Genomic DNA, 25,388 nt, shown 5'->3' on the forward strand with positions numbered 1-25,388 from the left:
AGAGACTTGAGAAGTACAGTAGTTGAATGGAAACCCATACTGATTTAATTGTTTTAAGTCTTTATATTTAAATAGTTGTTATTCATGTGGCTTAAATATGCTTTTTTAAGAATATTGGTTCAATCTGATCGAGTAAAATGTCCTTGAGAGTGCGACAGTTTTTCCTTCGACCACAAGTAAAAGGTTAGCTCAATTCTAAGTCAACCTGATGCTTATTTTTGTCTACAAATTCTAGACAAATAAATACATAAACAGACAATAACATTGATTTTAATGTAACTATTCACATGTCTTAAGCAAATCAGTATGGATGATGAAATGACTGCACTTAAGTGGCAGTTTGGTTAAGGTTAGGTTTAGTTTAACTGAGTCATTTTAGCGAATTTCCCATACAGGGAATTAGCTATTACCGCAGGTTTCATAGTAAGATCTAAACCTGGGACCGATTTACTTTTAGGTACGTTCTGAGGCCCCCAGAGTCCAAAAACACCATTCGTACAAATCCATAGCCCCCTATGAGTTATAAGCTATATAGGCCTATATGTTTATTTGGTACTTCAGTATTAAACGGAGGCCACATTTTGTCAGCGCGCTGCGGCGGTTATGTTAGGTTGGGTTATCATAATAGAAAGTATCGTTCGATTCATAACGAAGCGAGGAAAGTCCTACACACATAATATTTACGATAACCCAACCTAACATAACCGCCGCAGCGCGCTGACAAAATGTGGCCTCCGTTTAATACTGAAGTACCGTTTATTTCTACATGTCTGTCTTGTGTAAGCGTGATAACTCGAGCAAAACTGATCCAATTTTGTTGAAATTTGGTTTAAGCGTGTAAACCTACATTTATTCAAACGAACCAGCAGCTAGTGATGGCAAAATTTCTCAAAACATTGATGTTTAGATACATTGATGTAGGCCTATCGATCAAAAGAAATCGATGGCATAAAAATCCCGAGTCCCAAACATCAATGTTTTAACATTGATAAGAAAAATAATTTAAAAGAAGGGGGGAAATGCTAGCTGCGCAAAAAACACTCTAACAACAAAGAACACAATTTAGAAAAATGATTTAGCCTATTGTTTTTACTTATAAGGTTTATTTAACATTGATATCTAACGGGTGTTTTACGCCTAACTGAAAATAAAACGTTAAAAATTAACATAAAATAAAAAGAACCTCATTACATATTATATAACGTTGGTGTGAAATTGCAAAATATGTCAAATCCTATGTAGGCTAGGCCTATATAAAACCCAACGTATGTATGTTTGTTTGTTTGTTTGCCCTTTATGGACTCCGAAACCGCTTGACAGATTGTAATGAAACTTTCAGGCATTATTAAGTATTATTTGAGGATGGTTTGTCTGAAGTTTGGTGCAGATCCGTCAAAAGGGCTCCGCCCCAGTGGCTCTGGAGTTTCCCGTGTTAACCTTATGAGTACGGTACTCATATTTAAATGGAATTGAAGAATCTTAACAGCTGGTTTAACTATACAATTTGATTCTGTGATGTTCAATAGCATTGAGTTAGCGTAGCGAACAAGCTCCAACCTAAAGGTGAGTGAGCGTAGCAAACGAACTTCAACCAGGACGTGATTGAGCCATGTGAACGAGCTCATTTTGAAAATGAACGAGCATTGGACATGAAACGACATTAGAACAGGACGACGTCTTTCGGGCCGGCTAGTAAAATTTAAATATAATATCAGTAAATACATTTAGCCTACCATGGTATAGGGGGAGAATATAAAAAGACAATTGTGCAGAAAGGGAAGCTCTTTGCTTTGTTTCAGCACAACATAATAACAGCTGAGTCTATTTCAAGGCAAACTTACTAAGGCCGGTGATTTTGAAAACATTGGGAAGGATTGAATAGGCTAAAGAAATAAAAATTCAAGTCCACAACAATTAAAATTGTTGACATTATGCTAATGGGATCCACCATAACATTCATAGCCTCCTCTGATACAAGCCCGCACCCAACCGGCTTATGCTGCTTTTGTTGCCATGTAGTAGTAACAGTATATCTAAAGGCGGTGACACACTATCGTTCTTTTCCCCGATCAACACCCCGAACCGAGCAGTGAGATGGGAGATAAATATCAGCAAAATTTCACTCCGAACATTTCCCCGAACAAGACCAAGACCAGACGAATTCTACCGAGCGCGGCAAAAGGGAGTTTAGAGAGAGATGGAGAGTGTGTGCGAGTGAGAGCGCGTTAAAAGTCGCTTTTTGAAAACTTGTCGCAAAATAAAATATTCTAGAAAGGATGCTTAGTTATATGTATTGATTTTTATTGGTTTTATTCACTGAAATAACGTTACAGAATGATTTTAATTGCCTTTAATAATATTAATGTTTATATTAATTTTGATAGAATTTAAGACAACATCAATTACTTAATTTACTTTAAAATTATTGATATAATTGATTTAACGGTTTCTACATTTTAAACCTTGACCAAACAAACCACATCATTACATCTTAAATGATCATAATATATAACGGCAACATATTACCCAACATTTATTTATTTTACCGATTAAAGGGTCTAATTGCCATATTAAATTATAACTCAACGCTAGCACAGGCGGCCGCTCGGCGCGCACTCGCGACGGCGTACGGGGCAAAAATGTACCGTGACACACTATTGTACATCACTCCGTACATCGGACCAATCTTTTCTTTGATCTTTCGCCAAAAAACCGCCTCCAGAGCGCTCGTCTCCCTGCTCGGCCTGATGTCTGGATCGGTGTACGGACCCCTGACACACTATCGAACATGCTCCCTTCGACCTCCCTTCTCCCTGCTGGGTTCGGGGTCTTGTTCGGGGAAAAGAACGATAGTGTGTCACTGCCTTAACAGATAAGTAGTGTATAGACAAACATTAGCACTACGTAGCTACGCTCCATATGAATTAGCTCTACAGCTGTCACAATAGGCCAAGACTGTAGCATTGCTCTTTTGTTTCGCTGTTCTTGAATTAGAGGAGACTTTTTTTTACAACAGAATCAACTATCAGAAAGAGGAGTGATTATCAGAGTGAGTCGGTGGCTCAGTCGGTAGCGTCGCGGACTTCGGGCCCAAGGCAGCGATGTCGTGGGTTCGGATCCTGGTCACTGCCAATAACATTTTTATCAGTACAGTTCACCTTTGTACTGTACCGGCTCACTCCTTGCTTTGCTGTAAACTATCCACGCACGGGCGCTTAGTCTATGTGGACAGGCAAATGCAAGGTTAAAAGAGGCCGCCAACCTCTTTAAAAAAAAAAAAAAAAAACTAACTTAACATAAACAGCTGACTCAAAATTTTAACTATTTAAAAAGTAAATAAACTTAAAACGTACATAAAATGAGATGTTTACAATGTTAATATTTAACTGTTTATATAGCTACCGGTACTTAATGATTATATTTACAACTATATTTCAGCTTCAAGTAGTTTTTTAATGTTTTTGTTTTCAAAATATCAATTGCTGTGTTTCTTGTAGTAAAAAGCATACTGACCTCGTCTCACAGACGGTGGGAGATTCGATAGTTTAACCAATTTTGAAAACACACAGTGAATCGTACATGTCAGCTACAACAGAGCTGCAAATGGTGTAATTCTGTTAACAAATTATGTCACTAAGTGGCGAGGAGTCTCGCCATGCGTACAAACAAACTACGGATTTAGGCTATACTGAAAAACGGCCCTTACTTTAAAAACCACCCGCGTAATTCCAAATGGTGTGAACCGTAAAATAGTTTTCAAACACAGTGTCATGTTTTTCATGTTACCTGGGAAATTGGCATGTATTTACTGTAATAAAACTAACTTAAGTTAAGAAATGTTAAAGGAAATGAAATATTTGTGAACTCTTTCTAGGAAGTCTTAAACAAGTTGTATGAACTGTGATTCTAAGCAGTCATATCATGTTATACATAAATATCAAATAGAAATAGAAAATCGTATCCTATATGAATATAATTTATCTCACTGTAATAGTTGTCCTGTAACATAAACGTTTGCAGTTGTATTACAATTAGGAAATAGAGAGTAAAGGTTCTGTGTCACCAATTAGTATCCCTATTCCTTCCATAACTCAAAATTGCATAAAAAACAAATTGCAGTAGTTGATGTAATGTAATTTCTATGTGCTTTGCATGAAGGGAGGTTGAGTGGGTTTCTTGTTCTTCGTGTCTTTTCACTTCACTTAATGTAAAAATTAAGTTACATTAAGAATAACTCCACAACTTTATATAATGTAAGGTTTTATAGACAACATTACTGTGTTTTTTAATAACACCATGTGTTATTGTAGTTACACCAAGTACCAAACTATATACGATTGAGATTTTGAGGCTGAATTCATAAAACATGAATCCAGTACAAAAGATTAGCCTTCAAATTGTTATTACTATGACACAAAATCAAAAACAATAATATTTCTGTTCTCTACAGTACAAAAAATTTCCAAAAAATCTTGAAAATAACAAAATTGATTGTCAGAATTTGGATAAAAATTTCATATAGGCTAGAGAAAAGAATTTATTAATTATAATAAACATGACTGCCTTAAAAAATAAGGATTGCCAAGAAAATATACACATAAAATATTGAAGGAAAAAAATATTACAGTGACTATTTGTTTATTACTGTATCATTGCTAGCTTACTTCCACAAGTTCCACAAGATACCAAAAATTATATAAAAGTATTTTTCCGACAGTCACCCGACAAAGTTAGCTTCCTTGTACTGTTTATAGTACAGAAAGCTGCTAAATGCTGCATATTTATACTTTGCCGTACGGTTTATACTTTGTCGTACGGTTTATACTTTGCCGCACATCAGGATTCCAACGAAACAACACAAAACAGCGTGGTTCTATTATGCACGTAATCCGTGTACGCTTGGAAATAGGTTGGCAACACTTAAAGATAATAATACTATGAGCAGCTGATTGACTATTATAACTATGATTTAACCTGTCATTTCGTGTTTATAGTTTCGGTATTTCTGAACTTTCTGGACTTTTCTTTTAAACGTTTTTAAAACATTCCTACGATCTTAATAAACAAGAAAATACCTTTAAAGCATTTTTTTTTAGGCGCGGAAACCACTTAAAATTACAAAAACATACAGAACTATATTCTCAAAACGTGGAGCACATTTATTGCCAAGGAAAAATAGCGGAGTGATACGGACCGGGGGTACTACTTTCTCTAGGGCACCATTTGTGTTGCCAGCTGAACCTAAAAACGTGTTGTATAGTGTTTGAAAGATTAATTATTTATATGCTTTATAGTGACGGTAGGAAAAATATAATGTGTAACACGAGTGAAAAAGGCCTTTGCTGCACTCGAGATCATTCCGCACTCGCCTGCGGCTCGAGCGTAAACATTGCTCTCGTGTGCAGCAAAGTGCCACTTTCACCACTAGTTACACAAATAACTATTCCAAGCCCTTAAATCTTTTGTTTGTTTCAGGTTTTATTCTGAAAGATTTGATCTCTGGGAAACATGTGTTGAATCAATCATCTGTGAAATGTGCTGCAAAATTACCAGTTTTGGCATCAGACCTTGAGCTTTCATTGGCAGCTTTGAACATCAACACTATAAGAACCCCTCCTCTAGGAGACCCTGCCAAGAGTAGAATACCTCCCCCACCACCGTCTGTACCATGGAACATCCAACTTCCACAAATACAGAACAGGATAAGTTACGAAGAACAAACACCCAACAAAACTGTAGAAGATCCTAGTAGACCGGGAGTACTTGAAAAACAAGCTGCGAGATTAATTGTTATAAGACGGAGAAAAATGAGGAAACATAAGTTGAAAAAGCTTCGAAAAAAGATGAAATTTGAGTGGGCTAAAGTAAGACAAAGGAGGGAAATGCGAAAGGAGAAGCTCTTTCAAGCTGGCCTAATCGAAAAAATCAAGTTGGCTGAAGCCTTTGATCCAGTCAAGTATACAGCTGACAAAATTGCCAAGTCAAAGGTAGTCGATCTACCTAAACACTGGCATGGAGTACGTTACCCAGAGTTCATCATTAAACAGCTGATTGAAGAGAAAGAAGCAAAGGAAAAAGAAGCCAAGGCAGACGAGAAAAGAAGAGCAAGTATGAGTCCTTATGTTAAAGATTATTTGAAAAACTTACCAAAGTCATAATACTTTACAGTGTAAACTATAGTGTGGTCAGAATTTACTAGGGTTGCAAATAAAGTATAACAGTTGTTGCCTTGTGTAAACTTATTTATTTGATTGATAATCATCCTATCTCAAGCCTACTGATAGTATAAGTAGGTTGTCACTTGCTTTGGTTATTTTTTTAATCTTCATTTGTATGCATCATGTTTCTCGAGATATTACAAAACAATATTAAAGCCCGAATAGATTTAACATCCAAGAAGTTGGTAAACATGCATTAATGAGTATAAAAATAGCTTACAAGACAAAATATTATATGTTCTAACATTATCTATTATCACACATAAATATATTTACAATTCATTATCCTACGTAATATGTCATCAGTCTTGTTAATACTATATAAGCAGAATATTTACAGATATGAAACTAACTTATTGACTCATAATACTGTTTAGCCAAATTTAACTTTGACATGGTAGTTAACTTAGGCAAAACATAAAATGGCTTTTTTAAATCAAAATCGGTATGTATGTATACTTTAACATGGTGATTTGTGATTTGAATTTATTATCCATGCCATTTTCATATTGCTTTCATTTTAAAATCACAACCTCTTTTTTATTATTATTTGTTAAAATGTGTATTAAGTTAGTACTTAGATGATGAAAAATAAGACAAAAAATTGGAAAGTTAAAAACTTGGAAAATTAATGTCACAGGCAATAAGCATTTTATATGAAGAGGCCACCAGATGAGGAGGTTCATTGTTCACAAAGTGTTTTCAATTTAACTGCATATCTCTATAACAATATCCACACTTAACTTTGACCTTAAAAACTTGAATCTTGTCAAAACATTAGTTTTTGTGTAAAAACTTATATTCAGTTATATTACAAAAATGTTTACATTTCATTCAGTTTATTACATTGTAGTAGAATCCACGAGCCACAATATTTTACGTACCAGTAAAAACTCAACAACAAACATCAGTCTACGATACTGTCATCGATAACAATGTTTCACAATTAAGGTAGATATAACCTCTAAAAACCATTCACATAAATGTGACGCAAAGCAGAGAACTATACAAAATATCACAATGTGTTGCACTTAAGGCAATGATCCGTCTTTTTTTGGTTTGACAATCGTAGGTTTGTTGTTGTTATTAGTTGGATTGGTAGTCATTCCTTTGTCCTTGCTACAGAAGTATTCCTCAATCTCTTGCAGCGTACGTCCCTTGGTTTCTGGTAGGTAGAGGTAGAAGTAGATTGTGCCGAGGAGAGAAACTGTGCCGTACATCATGAAAGTCCCGTACTTGCTCAGCGACTGGAAGAACGGGAAAGTTTTGACCACCACAAACACGCAGAAGTGGCCCACGAATGTAGTCATGCCTCCCATAATACCACGTACCTGCAACACAAAGAGAAGTCTTATATTCTGTACATAAAACCATAGACAAATAGAATAAATATAGACTGTCAAAGGAAGCTTCCGGCACCCATCGCTAAGAGTGCCATGTAGTTACGTCGTAAGGCGGATTGGCACAATAAGTTTAAGTTAAAACCATAGACAAAAAGAATTAAATATAGACTGTCAGCCATGCAGTGGTTACCATAGGTTCTGGCGCACACCGCTGGGAACGCCGTGTGTGTAGTTACGAAGCGCGTGGGCCGTAGCTACATAGCACTCCCAGTGGTGTGGGCCAGAACCTATGGCAACCGCAGCACAGCTGACTGTCTATATTTAATTATTTTTGTCTATGATATATCCTTAGTTTTTAATAATGTTACAAAATCTACAGTTCTGTATCTAATAGAGGCTGTGTAACTGTTTTCTACAGTAAAACCTCTTAACTATTCTCTCGGCCTCACCCAGGAGCAGAGCATGTATACAGTTAATAGCTTAATAGGACAATTTCTTACAAACAATGAAAATTCTAATACTAATAGTATATGTCATATAATCATGTGTTACCTTAGAAGGGTAGAGTTCTCCAATCATAACCCACGGAACTACCAGGTAGCCAATGGTTGATGCTGCCATGAAGATGAACAGGTTGAGAAGTGGGAACCATGCGGCGATGGCTGTGGCGCCTTCTTCCTTCCAGCCTTCTGCAAGGAACATGTAGTAGCCCAGGCCAAACATTGACAAGCCACAGAACACACCTGGCAAGGAATAAATAGATTAGATTTTATCAATCAAGTAAGTAAGACCACTATCCCTAGTTTTACAGTATCTATATAATTAATACGCCAAAACGAAATTTGTCGGTTGAACTCTTCCGCCATTTCTTAACCAATTTTATCCATTGACGTCACATTGGAAAGAACGTGTTGCATAGATTTGCAAACTGACCAGTGACCTTACATTTTTGAAAAAGTCCCTTGGGCTCTGCCCCATTGGCTTTAAAAGTTGCCATGTTATCCTTATGAAGAACATAATTGTTTACATTTTGATAAGCCGTTTAATTTAATTGCTGTTATTTATTTTTCAATTCAATGAAACACATTGCATATATTTACTGATTTTGTTGAAATTAAATATTTACTATTTTAATTTACGTTTGTACATATTACAATGTAAAAAATCGAGAACGCCTGGACAATTTGATGTTTTACCAAATAAGAAAAATGAATTGATATAGTACTGTATTTCTTGAGCAATCATTGAAAGAAATGATGTTCCATGGTGTTAACCGTGGAAACATATGAAACTAATAGAACGCAACCAAGTAGAAGAAATAAATTTTAAAAAAATTTACTATCGTCATCAACCTATATAATGAAGAACACCTGAAATATGATGATCCCCACAAACAATGAACAAGGATGTTAGCTGAAGTGCTACTATTGTGTAGGAAACATGGACTTAACTTTATGATGATTGGCAAAGGAAAACCCTCTAAGGCTGAATTGAACTGGTGTGGCAACTGGCAAGGACATTAAAAATATGTCTTCATAAAAGATAAGTGATTTTAAAAGAATATGACTACATCCAAGAAACTTTAATAAAACTTTCATTGAAGGATTCGCAACCTTATGAGTATTCATATTTAAAAGGAATAAAAGCTGTTTCAATTACACAAGTTAGTTCTATGATTTTAAATAGTATTTAAACAAGTTATAAGGTTTAACAACAGGGTGCAGCACTATTAATTTTTTTGCACTTATGACAAACACTAATTTGAACCAACTAGCAAAAAAATCTGTAAAAAATGAGAATTTCACTTTTTTATTGTTTAGGGGCAGTGGTAGAACATTATGACTATGGTAGATGTGCTATACTATAGCATACCGTAAATTTTATTAAACTGTGTCCTCTTCCATTGTAAACGCAAAGCACGAGTATATCTTCAATAAGCATTTTATACTTAACACCAACCCTGTACGATGGACGTTACTCTGCTAGTTATCAATATATTAGATGTATTTGGGAAAATAATAGAATCCTAATCTTGTTCAATGTTTTGCTGGGTCCCTAACGTCAAATATTAAGTTGATTGCTGTAGAACCAAGGATTTTTCTGTAGTCAATAATGGGGATAATCATTTTACATTTATTGCTTATGCTTTATCACACATGGATGTAACTTTTGGAAAATGCATATGAAGTAAGAACCCATATAAGATATCACATAGACTTACTAGAGATGAATGTGAGCGGCCGTCGACCACATCGTCGCATCATGATGCAAGAGACGACAGTGAAACCCAATCTGACCAGACCTAACACTATGGTGGCCATGTATTTGTTCATATCTGCTCCAGAGTCCTAGAAAACAACCCATTTGAAATAGTAAAAAATAAAGAGATAAATGACAGAATTAAAGTTTTAGTACCAATAAGAGAAATTATTTTTGAAAAACTATTTTGTTTTAGCGAATTTCCCATATAGGGAATAAGCTATTACCGTAGGTCTCATGGTAAGACCTGGACCCGGGACTGATTTACTTTTTTGTTTTAAGGTCCCCAGAGGACAAAAACACCATCCGTTCAAATTCAAAGATCTTACTAATATTATAAATGTGAAAGTTTGTGTGTTTGTTTGTTTGTTTGTTTGTGTGTTTGAAGTTCAATCACGCATAAACCACTGGACGGATTGGGCTGAAATTTGGCATGATGATAGCTTACATTCCCGATTAACATATAGGCATATTCTTATCTCAAAAATCCTTTTGGGCTCCGCCCCAGTGGCTCTGTAATTCCCCATGTTAACCTTAGTATTCATATTTAAAGGGAATTAAAGAATTTAGTCAGCTGTTTCAACTAAAAAAGCATTTCTAAAAAAAAGGTTTCTATGATATGGAAAAGCATTAAAAAGTTATAAGATTTACCAACAGGGTGCAGCACTATATTTTTTTTGCATTTATGAAAACAGCTCATTTGAACTAAGCAGAAAAAAAAACTGTGATTCGCAATGACAAATTGTCAAAGTAGGATTGTTTACAGTTATGTTTATGTTTTTCATTTCATGAATAATTTGTGATATTTTGCGAATTGTTGATCATTTATTTTTCTCTATTGTTTAGGTGAAGTGGTAGAACATAATGGCTATGGTAGATGTGTAATACTATGGAATACTGTAAATTTAAAAAAGCAAATTTTATCAAACTGTGTCCTCCCTTATTGCAAACGCAAAGCTTGAGTATAACAACTGCAATAAGCATTTTATACTTATATTCCAACCCCGTACGAAGGACGGGTACTCTGCTAGTAGATAATATGTTTGCCTACCATCAGCTGAAGACCATTTTAAGGTGTCACCACGGAGCATAGAATAAATATAGAGTCGCCACTCAGCTATACCAGCAGTAAAGCCGATTTCCCCCATCTTGGTAAGAGAGTCGGGCTCGGAACTTTGAAAACACAGCGTCATTACCACTGTGTTATTCTATGCTACTTTATGAATTAGATGAAGCTACCGCTCCGAGGATACATAGAGAACTTCCCCCCTTCGATATTGACCTAGGACTCTGCCCGCGGGCTTTCAATGTTCTGAGGTGAGAGTCTTAAAAGTAAATATTGATTGGTGGTTTCCATGGTAACAATATAATGGTTTAAATGTAAATGCAGACCGGGCCGGCTGCCATCTTGGTACGAGAAGCCTGCTTCATTCCAGACGGCAAGTGCTGCCTCTATATTTATTCTATGCTCTGTGGGTGTCACCGATAATTAAGAGTACTTTGTTTACTATTTTTTTGTCCTACAAACAACTAACACTTAATACACTTTAACTAGACATAATAATCTCTATTGACTTACCTGGATGATTTCAACGGCATAGAACGTGACAGGATTCACTCCGGAGAACTGGTAGATGAGGAAGTACGAGGCGAGGATGAGGAAAGGCTTGAGTGCCGAGGGGTGAAGAATGGCTCTAAGGGTGTCTTTCATTGAACTCTTCTTGTTGGAGTTGGTCTTGTTAGCAAAGTTAATCAGGTCCTGAAGTTCCCCTTCAATGTCACAGGTGTCGCCTGTCGAGACATATTGATTTGAGGAATAGTATAAAATATATTTAGAACTGAAAAAGAACAATGAACTGTGTTAGACCATCTCAAGTTCTGTTTTTAATTGACATTGAAACATACATAGAACACACACACACATTTAGACACACAACACACGCACAACATTAATACATTAGGGACATTGGATACGTAGAAAACTGCAGAAGGAAGTCAACTGTTTGGAATTCACCCTGTTAATTGTCCTCTGTTGTTAGAATTGCAAAGCATCAATGTAGGTTTTTAACTGGAAAGTACATTAAGCCTAGTCGTCCTGCAGTGGGAGTTTATGTCAGGTTTGACACAAGGACTGCTGAGATAAAGTTAATTTGTTCACTTTCAACTTCAACCCTAGAACAGCTGATCGGTCATTTTATGGCCAATCGGGTCCTTTTCTGATGTACTGCTATCAGATCCAGAATTTACATTAAGGCTTATATAATCAACTGATTAATTTAAATGATCATGGATGTAAAGATAAAGATGTTGGCAGAGGTGCCCATCCCCCCCAAACCCAGAGGCGCAACCCCCCCCCCCCCCAAGCCAAAGGAGTAGTTCTCCCCCCCCCCAATTTATGCTGCCGTCTATTTAAACCTACCCTCCCCCCACCAATTTATCTGACAATTTTCCCTTTACCTCATAAAACGAGCATTCCAATTTAGTATTTAGTAAACTTGAGGTAAAGAAAAACAAACTTGCTGATAATAAAAAATTAAATGTTTAATAGGAAACGAACAACATTTAACAATACTTCATTAGGTATATCTAACTAATGGACGAATTAGAAGTGTTTCAATTTACATTTCAGAATCTCTATTGTCAGCTAACATGTGCTCAGTATTGCAATAGACAACGTCTTCAAAACGTACAACAATATACTAGGTGAATTACTCTACTCCAACACAGTATTGTAACTGTACAATATATTATTAGGTGGCGTTAAATTTTACAGAGAAAGAATCTCAGAGAAGAATTTTAAGAAATCAAACCGCTTTAAAAATGCATTAATAATACTTTGGCAAAAAGTTTTTTTTTTTCAAAATTATAGGCAGTCACGAAATAAGACAGACTTGTTGCTCGCCACTCCCTGGCTCTACAAACACCGCCACTCCAAACAACACACTCCAAAAACTCGATTTTACTCTACAAAAATCGCCAGGCAAAATACCCACAAAAGGTTTTTGTGACGAAGTAATCTTATAATTAATTTTGATAGCCCCAGGATTGCCTTTTATGACTAATAATGGTAGAAACGCATCTTGTCAGACAATCTGTTTATACACGAAACGATAACAGATAGGCCTATCAATTCACGTGAGTATATTGCCGCGGGCAGGACTGGAAGTAAACTGAATCAGGTTATGACGGAAAGACGTGGTCTCTGTATTGTCGTCTGTGTTATCAAAAGTTGATATTGGACTAATTGTAGTGACGGAGGAGAGTGTTGAAAATATAATGGGATTCATAATTGAGTTTTCCATTTAAAATTATTGACAATAATAACCAATTTATCTGCTGGATATAAATTATGGTCTCGAAATTCTACAGTACTGCACGAAAGGAAATTTATTAAATACTTTGAGGAGTTTGAAATATATAAATACATAAAACTAGGGACAGCGCAAAATTTTTGAGTGAAAACACTCAATTAATTATGAATCCCATTATACTTTTAACACTCTTCTCAGTCACTACAATAGTCCTATATCAGCTGGTGACAATGCAGACGACAATCCAGAGACCACGTCTGTCCGTCATAACCTGAACCTGATTCAGTTTACTTCCAGTGCTGACGACGGCAATATATACGCGTGAATTGATAGGCCTATCTGTAATCGATTCGTGTTTTGTGTGGTGGAGGTAAAGAACCACCAAAACATATGTAGCAAATAAAATTCGACACTGACACTGGTATATGAAGGATTGTCTGACAAGGTGCGTTTTTACCATTCTTAGAAGCAAATCTTAATTACGAATGGCAAAATGTTGTTGGTGTTGATAGTGAGCTACTTAGAAACACTTTTTCGGGCTGCTTATACAAAATTTTTCATTCATTATGACAGCTAGCAAAAAACATCCCCCCCAAAATCCCCTCAAAAAAGTCCCCCCCAAAAATTCCTGTGGCGCAAACGCGCCACAGTACCCCCCCCCCCTCTGGGCACCCCTGGATGTTGGCTATTGTGCTAACAACCCCTTAATATTTTTGGTTTGTAACAAACAGTACTTTTGGGTACTTTGGTGTTATACGGTTGGGTTACGTTTTTTTATCAATAATAGAAAGTATGACTCATCTGGTATCTTTTGATTTTTAACGAAATGAGGAAAGTCCTACAAACATATTTATGATAATCCAACCTAACATAACCGCTGCAGTGGGCTGTAAAATAAGTAGCCTCCGTATATTTCCAAAGTACCCTTGTTTGATATCCAAAAAGCAGATTAGATTTCCTACAAAATATAGTCAATATAAAGAAACATAATTTTTTATGTGTTTTTTATATGACCCATAAAAATATATACAGGGTGACCAGCTCAAGGAGGCCACCATTGGGATATCGGAAACGGTAAGAATTAGAGAAAACTTTAAATGGGGGGAAAATGGCGGCTGAATTTCAAAAAAATAAAATCATATTTTTAAATGCCACAAAAAATAAAGGAATGTTCCCCTTTTAAAGTTTTCTCTAATTCTTACCGTTTCCGATATGCCAATGGTGGCCTCCTTGAGTTGATCACCCTGTATAGCTTGACATTTTTTTGTATAACCTTAATTAAAGAGGTCATAAATTGTGATAAAGTTTTATTGCCTTACAAATAATATTAAAATATTCTGTTTCTTTCAGAAAAAAATGATAATACAACATAGTAAAGTTACTTATCAATAATATTTCATTTTTTGAATTAACTGTAAACTGTGGCAAAATGCACTGGCATTAAAAAAATAATCCATCCGACAGTTGTTAGAAACACTATTTTCACCACAACAAAAAATAGCATTCAAAATATTTTCTTCAAAATTGCATTTGATTAAATATTTGTTTAGAGTGCCAAAAATGTTGAATATGATTCCAATACGCAAATGTGAAAAGTGCTATAAATTACACATATTATTCAAATTTTATATATGACCTTTTTACAAAGGAAAAAATATTTAACGTTACTTTTCTCATATTTTATTTTAATAAACACTTGGCAGTACCAACCTCTAAGCCTGGTAAGGGCATTCCGAGCAGCTTCTGTCTTGCCTTGGTTGAGGAGCCATGATGGTGACTCTGGCAAAAAGAACGCCGTCATAAGACCGATCGAAGGAACGATTCCGTTGAAGAGAGCGAGGCTGTTCCATGACACAAAGGCACCCACAATGTACTGAATTGTGACTCCTGCAAAAGCAACAGCTTTAAAATCAGTTCAGAATTTGAATATTCATATCAGGTCCTTTCTTGACCCTGTCAGCACCCTAGGGACAACTAATAGTAGCACCTCATTGCAATATATTTAACAGGGTGTCCACCGACTGAGAAAACCGGGAATTATGTTTGAGTTTTTTTGAACCGGGAAATACGTGTGAATTTTGTATTTCTACATGGAATTTTCAATTTACCACGATCGCGCATGACAACAGTGAAGTTTGCATGACCGCCGAAGACGATAATATGTCTATTGTCTACACAATACCGCGAGGGATGATCAGAATTTTGCCAAGACGATTATAATGTCTACACAACCACGGGATTTGATCATGATTTTGCCGCGATTGCATAAGATGATTATAATGTCTACAAAACCACAAGATTTGATCATGATTTTGCCGCGATCGCACAAGACAATGATGATATCTACAGAGCCGCGAGAGATGAACAGAATATTGCCGTGATCACAGAAGACAATGATAATGTCCACACGACCACGGGAAACAGTCAGAATTTTGCCCCGATCGCGGATGATGATGATGATCTCCACACGAGTACGGGAAATGATTGGCAATTTGCCACAATCGCGGGGGACGATTACTATGTCCAGTATCCACACGACCGCAGGAGATGATATAATGATTTCTTGACGGCTGCGGGGGATGATCAGAATTTTACTACGCGCAAGACGATAATGTCCACACGACCGTGGGAAAAATCAGAATTTTGCCTCATTCACAGTAGACAATGATAATCTCCTCACTACCATGGGAAATATGTTCATATATTGCTGCGATCATGGATGACGATTATTATGTCTACACGACATAAATAAATAGTCAGAATTTTCCCGCGATCACGGGAGACGATTGCGATGTTTACACAGCGAGGGATTATCATAATTGTTTACCATGATTACATGCAAATACAACCACAATTTTTTTTTTTTTCCAATTTTTTGGCACCCCCCAAAATACAAATTGTGTCGCATCCTAGGCACGTGCCCACCATGCCTATTCGGTAAATTAGCCCTGATTCATATTTATGATATTTATAATATTAGGTGTACAATTAGTCGCAGTACACAATAGCAAACTGACAGAGTTAAATGCCTCGCGCAGCACATCTTCCCATGAGGTAACTGGCAGGTTATGCGTTTTCAGTGCAAGGAGAATGGTTCTCCATATAGTTCCTTTAAATCTTTCAATCTGGGAATTTCCTCTTGTGTTTTATGGAGTCTTTTGACAATTAAAATAAGCTTAGACCCTTCTTTTTTTTGTTTAACAACTGCCCGGACCCCCCGCCCCATTTTCTGGATCCCCGGTGTTTGCCCCCCCCCCCCCCAAGGATTTGGTGAAATGACGCCACTGAAGATTTACCAACAGGGTGCAGCACTATTATTTTTTTTGCATTTATGAAAACAGGTAATTTGAACTAACAACCAAAAACTGTGATACGCAATGATAACTGTCACAGTAGGATTATGTATGTGTTTGTGTTGTGTGTAGTTATGTTAATGTTTTTAATTTCATGAATAATTTGTGATATTTTGTGAATTTTTAATAATTCATTTTTCTCTATTGTTTAGGTGAAGTGGTAGAACATTATGGCTATGGTAGATGTGTAATATTATAGTATACAGTAAATTTAAAGAAACAGATTTTATCAAACTATGTCCTCCCCCATTGCAAACGCAAAGCTTGTTCATTATAGCTCTGCTAGTTCATTATAAAGATCAGCCATACTGTTGTTGTTTACAAACACTTAAAAACGTTAACAAACAAAACTAAACACATGATTTAAGAAACAGGCTTTAAACTTTTTATATCACCACATTAAACTTGCAAACTTTTATTTTAGGAAATGTTCATCTTTTGCAATCTTATCTTCTAGGCCTTGATAAATTTCCACTCAATGAGTCATGTGTCTCATATATGATTTCACTCTTATCATTATTTGCTCATGATGTATAAAGGTGAAAGTATTGAAATGAACAGGTTAACAATACAAACAAATATTTAAAAATAAAATTTAATAACTAAAAAATAATTATTAATAATAATTTATAATTATTATTATAGTTTTAGCCATAAATTTACAGGCTGTGCTTGATAATAATTTACTAGGTACTGATTCAGACACAAATATTATGAGAGCATGTCTATTATAATTGATTTTGAATAGTACGAGAAGACTTCTTACCCTTTTGAAGAACAGAAAACTGAAAGGTTTTTAAAGATGATTCCGGCTTTTAGACATAAAAAAATAATGTTATAAAGTGTTTTATATTTACAATTTTGATGGAGCACATTCTTTAACCCCAGAAACAAGATACTTTATTGTAGCCTGTGAAAACAATTCCTGCAGATATTCATGATGAGTGGCTTATTCATGTTCGCTACAGCTGGTTCATGTAAATGTGATGTCTACATCAGCATCCAGAATTCATTGGTTGAATCGGTGATGTATTTTCTTATCTCATCCAAGGGTAACCTTAATAAATGTACAGTAACTATGATTATTAACCATGATGGAAGTAAATGTTACCTAAAGATACTCCGACAGATGCAACTGCAGCCAACATGCCTCTGAGGTGGGGCTGAGTGACCTCCCCCGTGTAGACCCTGGCTGGAGACCCCATCATGCCAGCCCCCAGACCAACCTACAAATCAAATAACAAATACTAAATGAATATTTTCAATATTACAGAACTGTGAGCACAGAAAACATATTACTATAACCCAGAATGCCAACCGCATGGTAAAAAGCATTAAGTGTTTTGAGAGAGCTTTGCCTGTCAATCGTAGGCAGCGCCACCAGCGTTGCCATGCACTCAGCATAGCAACGCTGGTGGCGCTGCCTACGATTGACAGGCAAAGCTCTCTCAAAACTCTTAATGCTTTTTACCATGCGGTTGGCATTCTGGGTTATAGTAATATGTTTTCTGTGCTGTGAGGCAGTCAGGAGTGTAGTGACATTTCTAGAGTTACTTGCAATATGACTCTGATGAAACAACTTTGGGGTATTAATTACTTGAATGATTGAACAAAAATTTACATGGTAAACATATTGAACATATTGCTACTTAGTACAAGACATTTAAAACGACAATCACATAGACCTCTGCAATGTGTTTTAGGACTTTTTTGGAAAGGAATAGAGTTTGGCAAGCTTTCCTGGGAAAATTAGAGTCCAGGGAGGGGCTAAAAGATACCCAATAAAAGGTAACAGAACATAACACTCATATTTAAATACAGGACTTATTGTGAATCAATCAGTTCCCCTACTCGTATTGTCTCTGGTAAACTAGCTAAACTCTGCAAATTGTCCGTAAAATAAAGTGGATTTTCTTTAAAATATGAATTTTTAAAGATGTATGCCAATATACTTACATGAAAAAGTGCCATCAACAGTTCAAATATTTGGCAGAATTGAGCAATTTAAGCTTTAAAGGTTTTTTGAATTGAAAATATATTTAGGATTAAGGATGTCAAATAAAGGTCCATAAAGAACAAAATTATTGGACCTTATCACCTCTCAAGACCTGCATCATTCTCAAGGTACCACTACCAAATCACTCTCCTCTGTAAAAACCAACCCCTAAGGTCTTAGTTCCAAATATTTTTTAAGTTAGAATTAAAAACGAATTGGAAAATGCAGTTGTTACCAGCAGCCTGCCGACATAGATCATGTAGATACTAGAAGCTGCGTAGATGAGGAACCACCCGATTATCATGGGCATCAATGTCAGGATGATAGTTCGCTTGCGACCAATAGCATCCAACAAGTAGCCACTCAAGATGCAGCCAAAAGGTGTAGATACTGATGATAAACTAGCTGCAAAACATAAACACAACTTTAATCACAAATTTGAGGTACCGGTGATTTCAAAGAGGATAAACCATCACATAATCAAAACTGTAATAGCATTTGTTAAAAATATTTTAATTATGGTATCCAAATAAGTCTTCTGATTTGTGATTTGGAGAAGACTTACCGATCCAAGATGCTTCCTCCTGTGTGATTTGAATGAAACTCTCAGGTAAACGCAACTGAGGAATCGTAACAGCTGAGAAGCCAAACATCATTCCTGTGTTAATGGTCCCAAGATTTCCAGATAGGGCCGCCAATACCTGCAAAAAAACTTTTTTAAAGAAGTTGGAGGGGTTTTTACAGTGGTTTTAAACACTTTTTTGTCAGAAGGATCCTTTTTAAAACGTTTTTATTAGCTCGCTTTCTTGTCCGGTTCAAATTTTGCAATCAATTGATTAGCCCTTTTGTCGAATCTACACCAAACTTCACACAACCCATCCTTGAATAATGCTTAATAATGCCTGAATGTTTCATTACAATCTGTCGAGCGGTTTCATAGTCCATAAAAGACAAACAAGCAAACATACATTGGATTTTATATAGATTAGTAAATTGACAAGAGTTATCCTGTAAAGCAGTATGTACAGAGGAACGCTTGCTAAATAAAGGGAATTTATTTATTTACCATAGAGAAGTAAGGTACAGACGAAACATAGAAACATTCAATGTTACACTAAAGTGGTGTCTACCACTAGTTGCTGGTGTCTATGGCAAAATATCTCCAGCACATCATACTAGAGCTGAAAGTGCACGTTTGTCCTGCAAGCAAGTTTTCTCTGTGCCTTACGGTACTTATCTATGGAGTCTACATAACATAGACAGGGTGAAATTTATAAATTTGACATTATACCTGTTTCAATGAGCTGCCTCGCCGCTTCTTGGTGGTTGGCGATGCCATGACAGCCATGGAGCCATACCACGCCTCACCACCCACTCTCTCCTCCACCGTCGCCCCAACAGCTGTAGCCAAGTTAGGCGAGTCATCTACCAGCGCCTTCAACACATCCATGTCTACTGTTGTTTCCTTGTTCAAACTGCAACATACAGAGTTCATCATTAGTTTTTGGGTGTTGTTGATTTAGATGCATCGATTAAAACAAACAACAACTTAAGGTAAACTACCATTTTAAAATGTAATATGCTCTTGCCATCATCAATTCTAACAGAAGTAATTGAAGACAAAAAGTCTTCTGTCTGGCTTTTCTTTACATTCAATCAATCAATCAATCAATCAAAATATCTTTATTTCATAATATGCAAACATAGTTACATGAAATAGAGTCATGGGAACTAAAACTAAGTGAGATGGTTATTCAAAAAATACATAAGGTTAAATTGTATTCTAAATTATTAAGAGAGAGTCAAAATCAAAAGACATTGGAGTAAGCTGACACACGTATACATTTTTTTAAATTATTTTTATCAATTAATTAATAAACACACAGCTATGTGAGTATTTTAACCCAAATATGAGTGAAGGATGAGTGTCAAATATAGAGTGACATGATCTTTGTAGCTTCGTTACTGGCTGAGATTAGCTGTTCCTTTAGCTAGGATTTTAAATTTATTTTAAGCCCAATGATCAGGGACAGCTTGATCCAGTTTTGAACCATCAAAAGCTACTAACTTTTCTTAGGATCAATCCGAAACCTTTTGATTGCTAGGCGAGCACTTAAACCACTCATTTAACCAGCCAGTTTACTAAGTACCAGACCCAACATAAAAAATATTGAGAAAGCTACCAGAGGGAGTATTATTTATTTTCCTTTTTATATTCTGAAAAATACATTGAACATTTTCAATTCAATTTTCAATGTTATATCAGTATCCCTCCATGCATAGATAAAGGAACACAAGATAAGCCTGTGAGTGTATTATCACTAGCAGCTGCTGTCCTTCTACTAGCTAAATAGTAAACACACTCAAGTACAACCAGATAAAATTATGTAAAAACACACTTGCACACTTGATTTAGCTTGTGCTTGCTTTGTTTGGTAATAAAACTCATTCCTTACTACTGTTGAAACTACCTAATTTTTCTTATTTTGAAGTTAGCCCGACTGTTTATTTCATAATGTTTCACACTGTTTTTGGAATTTCTAGTTTCACACGATTAACTGATATATATATATAATATTGACAGTATTCGACTATATGTGTGGATAGAATTTACTAAGTGGCTTTAAAATGTATCATTACTTATACTTTTTAAATTCATCCCTAAAAAGTTTAGGTTTTGATCAAAGTTTTATGAGAGTATTTTATTTTATTTTTTAGACAACATTTTATATTTGTTTATATTACCGTATCTAGTTAGTTTTGTTAGTCCTATTTATATGTCTCCTTCTGGAATCTTACCACTCCAGCTGATAGTTATTTTTGAACTTCCCATTTTAACAGGCCACACACTTGCCAACAGTGCTATGCTACATGTGTGTTTCTAACCACTGTTGTGGTCATTTAGTTGCCCTTACCTTTGGTGATTGCCAATAATTACCTCTTCCAATGATTGTTACAGTATTCTTGCTATGCTTAATATAGCTTTCTGAATAAAAAAAATTTAAACTCACAAAATGTTGTTTTTCTCTAGAATCTGGGCTACTTGCAAACATAAAAAAAATTAAGAACACAAGTCAGATTTGTTCAATACTAATTAACAGATTTGTACGCAACAACGGTTATATTATGTTGTTCCCCATTAAATTAACAAACTCATTAAAGCCCAATCAAAAATGGTTTTGACCTTTTCCATTTCATGAAACTCCTCAGTAATTTACAATAAACTTATACATTTATAGTATAAACAGTACGGAGCTATCCAAACTGATGGGAAAAAGGTGCAAAATATTCAAGTATGTGTTATTGTACATAACAAGGTCAAATAAATCTTTGATTCAAGAAATAATATTCCAAATAATCACCAGCGCTGAAACTTAATTGTGCTACAAAAGCAATCCAATTGACTTGAAAGGCGTAGATGAGTTTGATTGATGGATAATCTATTGATGTTGACTACAAATGCAGTGTCTGATTGGTAGCAGCTGATTGGTGAAATGGTCCCAACTTTCCATTGTAAGCCTACTGCTTTGTCAAGTGCTCAAGCTGTTCCGTACAGGTTTTTCAAGAACTTTCATGTTTTTTTATAAAGACAAAGGGACCCAATAGAAAATAGATAATTTAGACACATTTTTTATTGAAATATTCCTAGAGAACATTCATATGTCAGGTACAAATAATTATTATTTGCAATTACAATCAGCATTTTTTTTTTAGTAGCTTATTGTTTAGGAATTTATCCTCCGAGTAGAACAGCCGATCCATAAGCCATGTTGTCTGGTGCTTCTTGAACAGACTGGGTTGTTCTCTCTTAAGGTGCTCTGGTAGAAGAACGGTTATTCTTCTTGTTCTAATGAACGGATTATTAGACAGCCCGTGCATCATGGGCGTCTCTCCAAATGGGCTAGGGGCACAAGCCCCCTATGAGAATTAAATTTACCACATTTTTTGATTTTGCAGTAAAACATCAAATTGACAAAGCAAATATTGGTACAAAAAAATGTGTAAATTAAACTATTTTGTACCAAAATTTTAAAAATTGTCTGGGGGGGGGGTCATTCCGTACATACCCCCAGCCACAGCCCACCTTATGTATTAGTATTGACTATTGGATACAGAAGAAGACTCAACTGTCGCCAATTTTTTACTAAAAAAAGAATGTAGTTGTGTGAGCCAGTCACAGATTGCGCTAGTGTCTAAAACTCTATTTTGTACCTTATTTTTCGTTATTGACATAGTTGCTGGGTCACAACAGTTGCTATAGCTCATAATAAGTCATTCCATCAGTTTGACTTGGTAAAAACAATCATGTAATCGGCAGAAATCAGTAATTTAGATCAGCGCAATCTGTAGGTAGCTGACATCAACTAAGACAAATTTTATTAAAAACCTTGCTACAACTTTAATATGGGGATGGAATGTAGCTAGATGGACGCCCATGTGTGTATCAAAGTTTCTTTTAAATCTATAGGGGAAAAATGCAAGAAATAACAAATATGTGCAGAAACATTGGTCTTATTGTAACAAAATCTCGATATCTAAGTTAACACAGCTTCATCTGAGTTGTGGAATCAAGCTACAAAAGCTACTACACCTGGTAATGTATGTAGAGGACAATTATGTTCACTTCATGACCCACTCCAGTCTCAAGACCTGGGAATTTCACCTATAGGTACCCTATTACACATCAGTATATGACAATGGTTAAATAAAGCCTGCTTCTAATTGGGGAGCTACATGCCACCTACTGCTGCGGCCGGTACAAATCAAGTATAATATCCAAAAAAATGAATCATGTTAATTTGTATGAAAATTCTCTTTTATACATTTTGTAATTAAAAAATTGAAGTTTCAAAGATTCAAACTATCGACTAATGAAAGAGGTTCATAAGACATCATAACTTGAATATTACTACTCTTGATCTGATTAACTTAATTGGCGACTAATATAAGCACACCCACAGTTACGTAACATAACAGACAAATACTGATACTATCTAACTGCACAGTTATGGCAAAACTTTGTAAATCGGCTGACCAATAGTAACTCAACCAAGGGCAATTCCCATCCAGTATCAAACCAATAACATGATTATAATATTTTGATTACATTCGTGATAGAGTGGTTGATAAGATGGTGCAATTTAAAAAGTTAAACCAATGGAAATTGAGTGTTTTATTTTCATTTGAACTTCATTACCGTACCATACATGGAAGTTCTAGAATCAGTAAGACAATAACCACGACCTTATCTAAGAGATGTGAGAGTGTATTAATTGCCACATGATAAGATAGAAGAAAGCTCTTTAATTATAACTTTGGGGAAATTCTTGCCATTTCTAAAAATAGCAGAGTTTTGGGTGCAATGAGTAGACTTTTCAAAGCCATGAAAATTTAAATTTGTTACGGTATTACACACAGTAACGTAGCCAGGATTTAAAAATAGGGGGGGTCGACCGACCGGGGGGGGGGGGTCCGGGGATAAAATGGGGGTCCCGGAAAAATTTGACAAATATAGGCCCTAAAACGGCCTTTTTTAGCTCTCTTGGCATTGAAAATAATCAACCCCAACGTCAATACAGTATGATTGTATAGTTTTACATTTAATTTAACAGAAAAATATTATATTTAAGACCGGAAGGGGGGGGTCCGGACCCCCAGGACCCCCCCCCCTGGCTACGTCACTGTTACACAGTGTAATTACATTAACTATTAACTATTACTGGACAAAACCAACTGGTTTCCAATGGGATTATTAAGTAACTAACAATGAACTGTTTATTAATACATCAACGAAATGATTTCGTCTATTCACAATTTTAAAATCTCCAAACATGTACTCTTTGTTTATCACAAACCTTAAAATCTATTGGTGATTGGAGGGACTTGGACCTAGACCTAAGGTTTAGGACAGAAGTCCTTGCTCTTGAACACTAGAATAGCGGCGCCCTATTGTCTAATTAAGCTTTAACATTACCGATTACACCACCAATAATGTTCAATCTGCAGTACTTGAAACCTTGTTTGTCAAATATTGACTAGGTTACGGTATTTTTGATAAAGTTCGTTAAAAGATAAAAATTGAGAATCCCCCTCCAAACCAAACTTGTCCTAAACCCCGTGTTGCAAAAGCAGTTTCATCTCAAGTATTCGTTTATGATAGTTATTAAAAAAAAACAATACCATGATTGCTAATTTCCAATAATACCGATCATTGATATATTTCAATGAAAAGTATAAAGTAAAGAGGATGTATATTTTATATAAACCATTAAACGCTTCCATGACCACTGTTGCCGACTTGTTATCACGTAAAACTGGCAACACTGTCGACAACAATGACGCGTTATTCTTTGACATTAGAAACATAAGCGGTCTTTTCATTCGTTTAGAAAGTTTTGTTGTTTGAATGATGCAAATTGTAATTAACACCCAAGAGCTGGCTTTACAAAACAATCCTTCGCTTGATTCTTGGCTTAGCTATTACGTCGATAGCTTCTTGGCAACAGATTTCCAAGCGTCTTGAGAACATGGCAAGTACGCCATTCAGTTATACTGTAGTTCTATATTTATTTTGCTTAGAGTTAATGAAAATATCAATGAAAGATCTTTCAGAGAAGTATGAGTCCAATGAGGAAATAGTCATGCGTATTAACTCAACGCAAACACCAAGGATAAATTAACAAGATTTAAACTTTTTTAGCAAATTTACCATATAGGGAATAAGCTATTACCGTAGCACTCATGGTAAGACCTGGACCTGGGACCGATTTAATTTTTCGTTTTGAGGTCCCTAGAGGCCAAAAACACCATCCGTTCAAATTAATGTGTATCCGTTAGCGCGATAACTCGAGCATAAATGATCCGATTTTGATGAAATTTGGTACAAACGTGTAAACCTACGTTTATTC

At 35.7% G+C, this 25,388-nt stretch overlaps 2 protein-coding genes across 2 annotated transcripts in view; one reads left to right on the plus strand and one right to left on the minus strand.

Moving 5' to 3' along the window:
* On the plus strand, window positions 1-6,227 carry LOC128990074 (uncharacterized). The gene is made up of 2 exons (XM_054412304.1): window positions 1-183; window positions 5,476-6,227. The coding sequence occupies exons 1-2, from the start codon at window positions 138-140 to the stop codon at window positions 6,156-6,158; spliced, it is 729 nt and encodes a 242-aa protein (XP_054268279.1). The 5' UTR covers window positions 1-137; the 3' UTR covers window positions 6,159-6,227.
* LOC128990073 (facilitated trehalose transporter Tret1-like) overlaps window positions 6,222-25,388 on the minus strand; it is a 25,814-nt gene continuing 6,647 nt past the window's right edge. The window contains exons 2-10 of the mRNA XM_054412302.1: window positions 19,772-19,955; window positions 19,046-19,181; window positions 18,716-18,885; window positions 17,596-17,710; window positions 14,842-15,018; window positions 11,400-11,611; window positions 9,783-9,909; window positions 8,114-8,304; window positions 6,222-7,549 (exon numbers count right to left, since the gene is read on the minus strand). Coding sequence (XP_054268277.1) covers window positions 7,250-7,549; window positions 8,114-8,304; window positions 9,783-9,909; window positions 11,400-11,611; window positions 14,842-15,018; window positions 17,596-17,710; window positions 18,716-18,885; window positions 19,046-19,181; window positions 19,772-19,955 — 1,612 coding nt within the window. The 3' untranslated portion in view covers window positions 6,222-7,249. The remainder of the gene's footprint in view (window positions 7,550-8,113; window positions 8,305-9,782; window positions 9,910-11,399; window positions 11,612-14,841; window positions 15,019-17,595; window positions 17,711-18,715; window positions 18,886-19,045; window positions 19,182-19,771; window positions 19,956-25,388) is intronic.

This window comes from Macrosteles quadrilineatus, unplaced genomic scaffold (assembly GCF_028750875.1).
Source record: "Macrosteles quadrilineatus isolate MER2022 unplaced genomic scaffold, UCM_ALF_1.0 Scaffold_3__2_contigs__length_128488019, whole genome shotgun sequence".
Classification (NCBI taxonomy): domain Eukaryota; kingdom Metazoa; phylum Arthropoda; class Insecta; order Hemiptera; family Cicadellidae; genus Macrosteles; species Macrosteles quadrilineatus.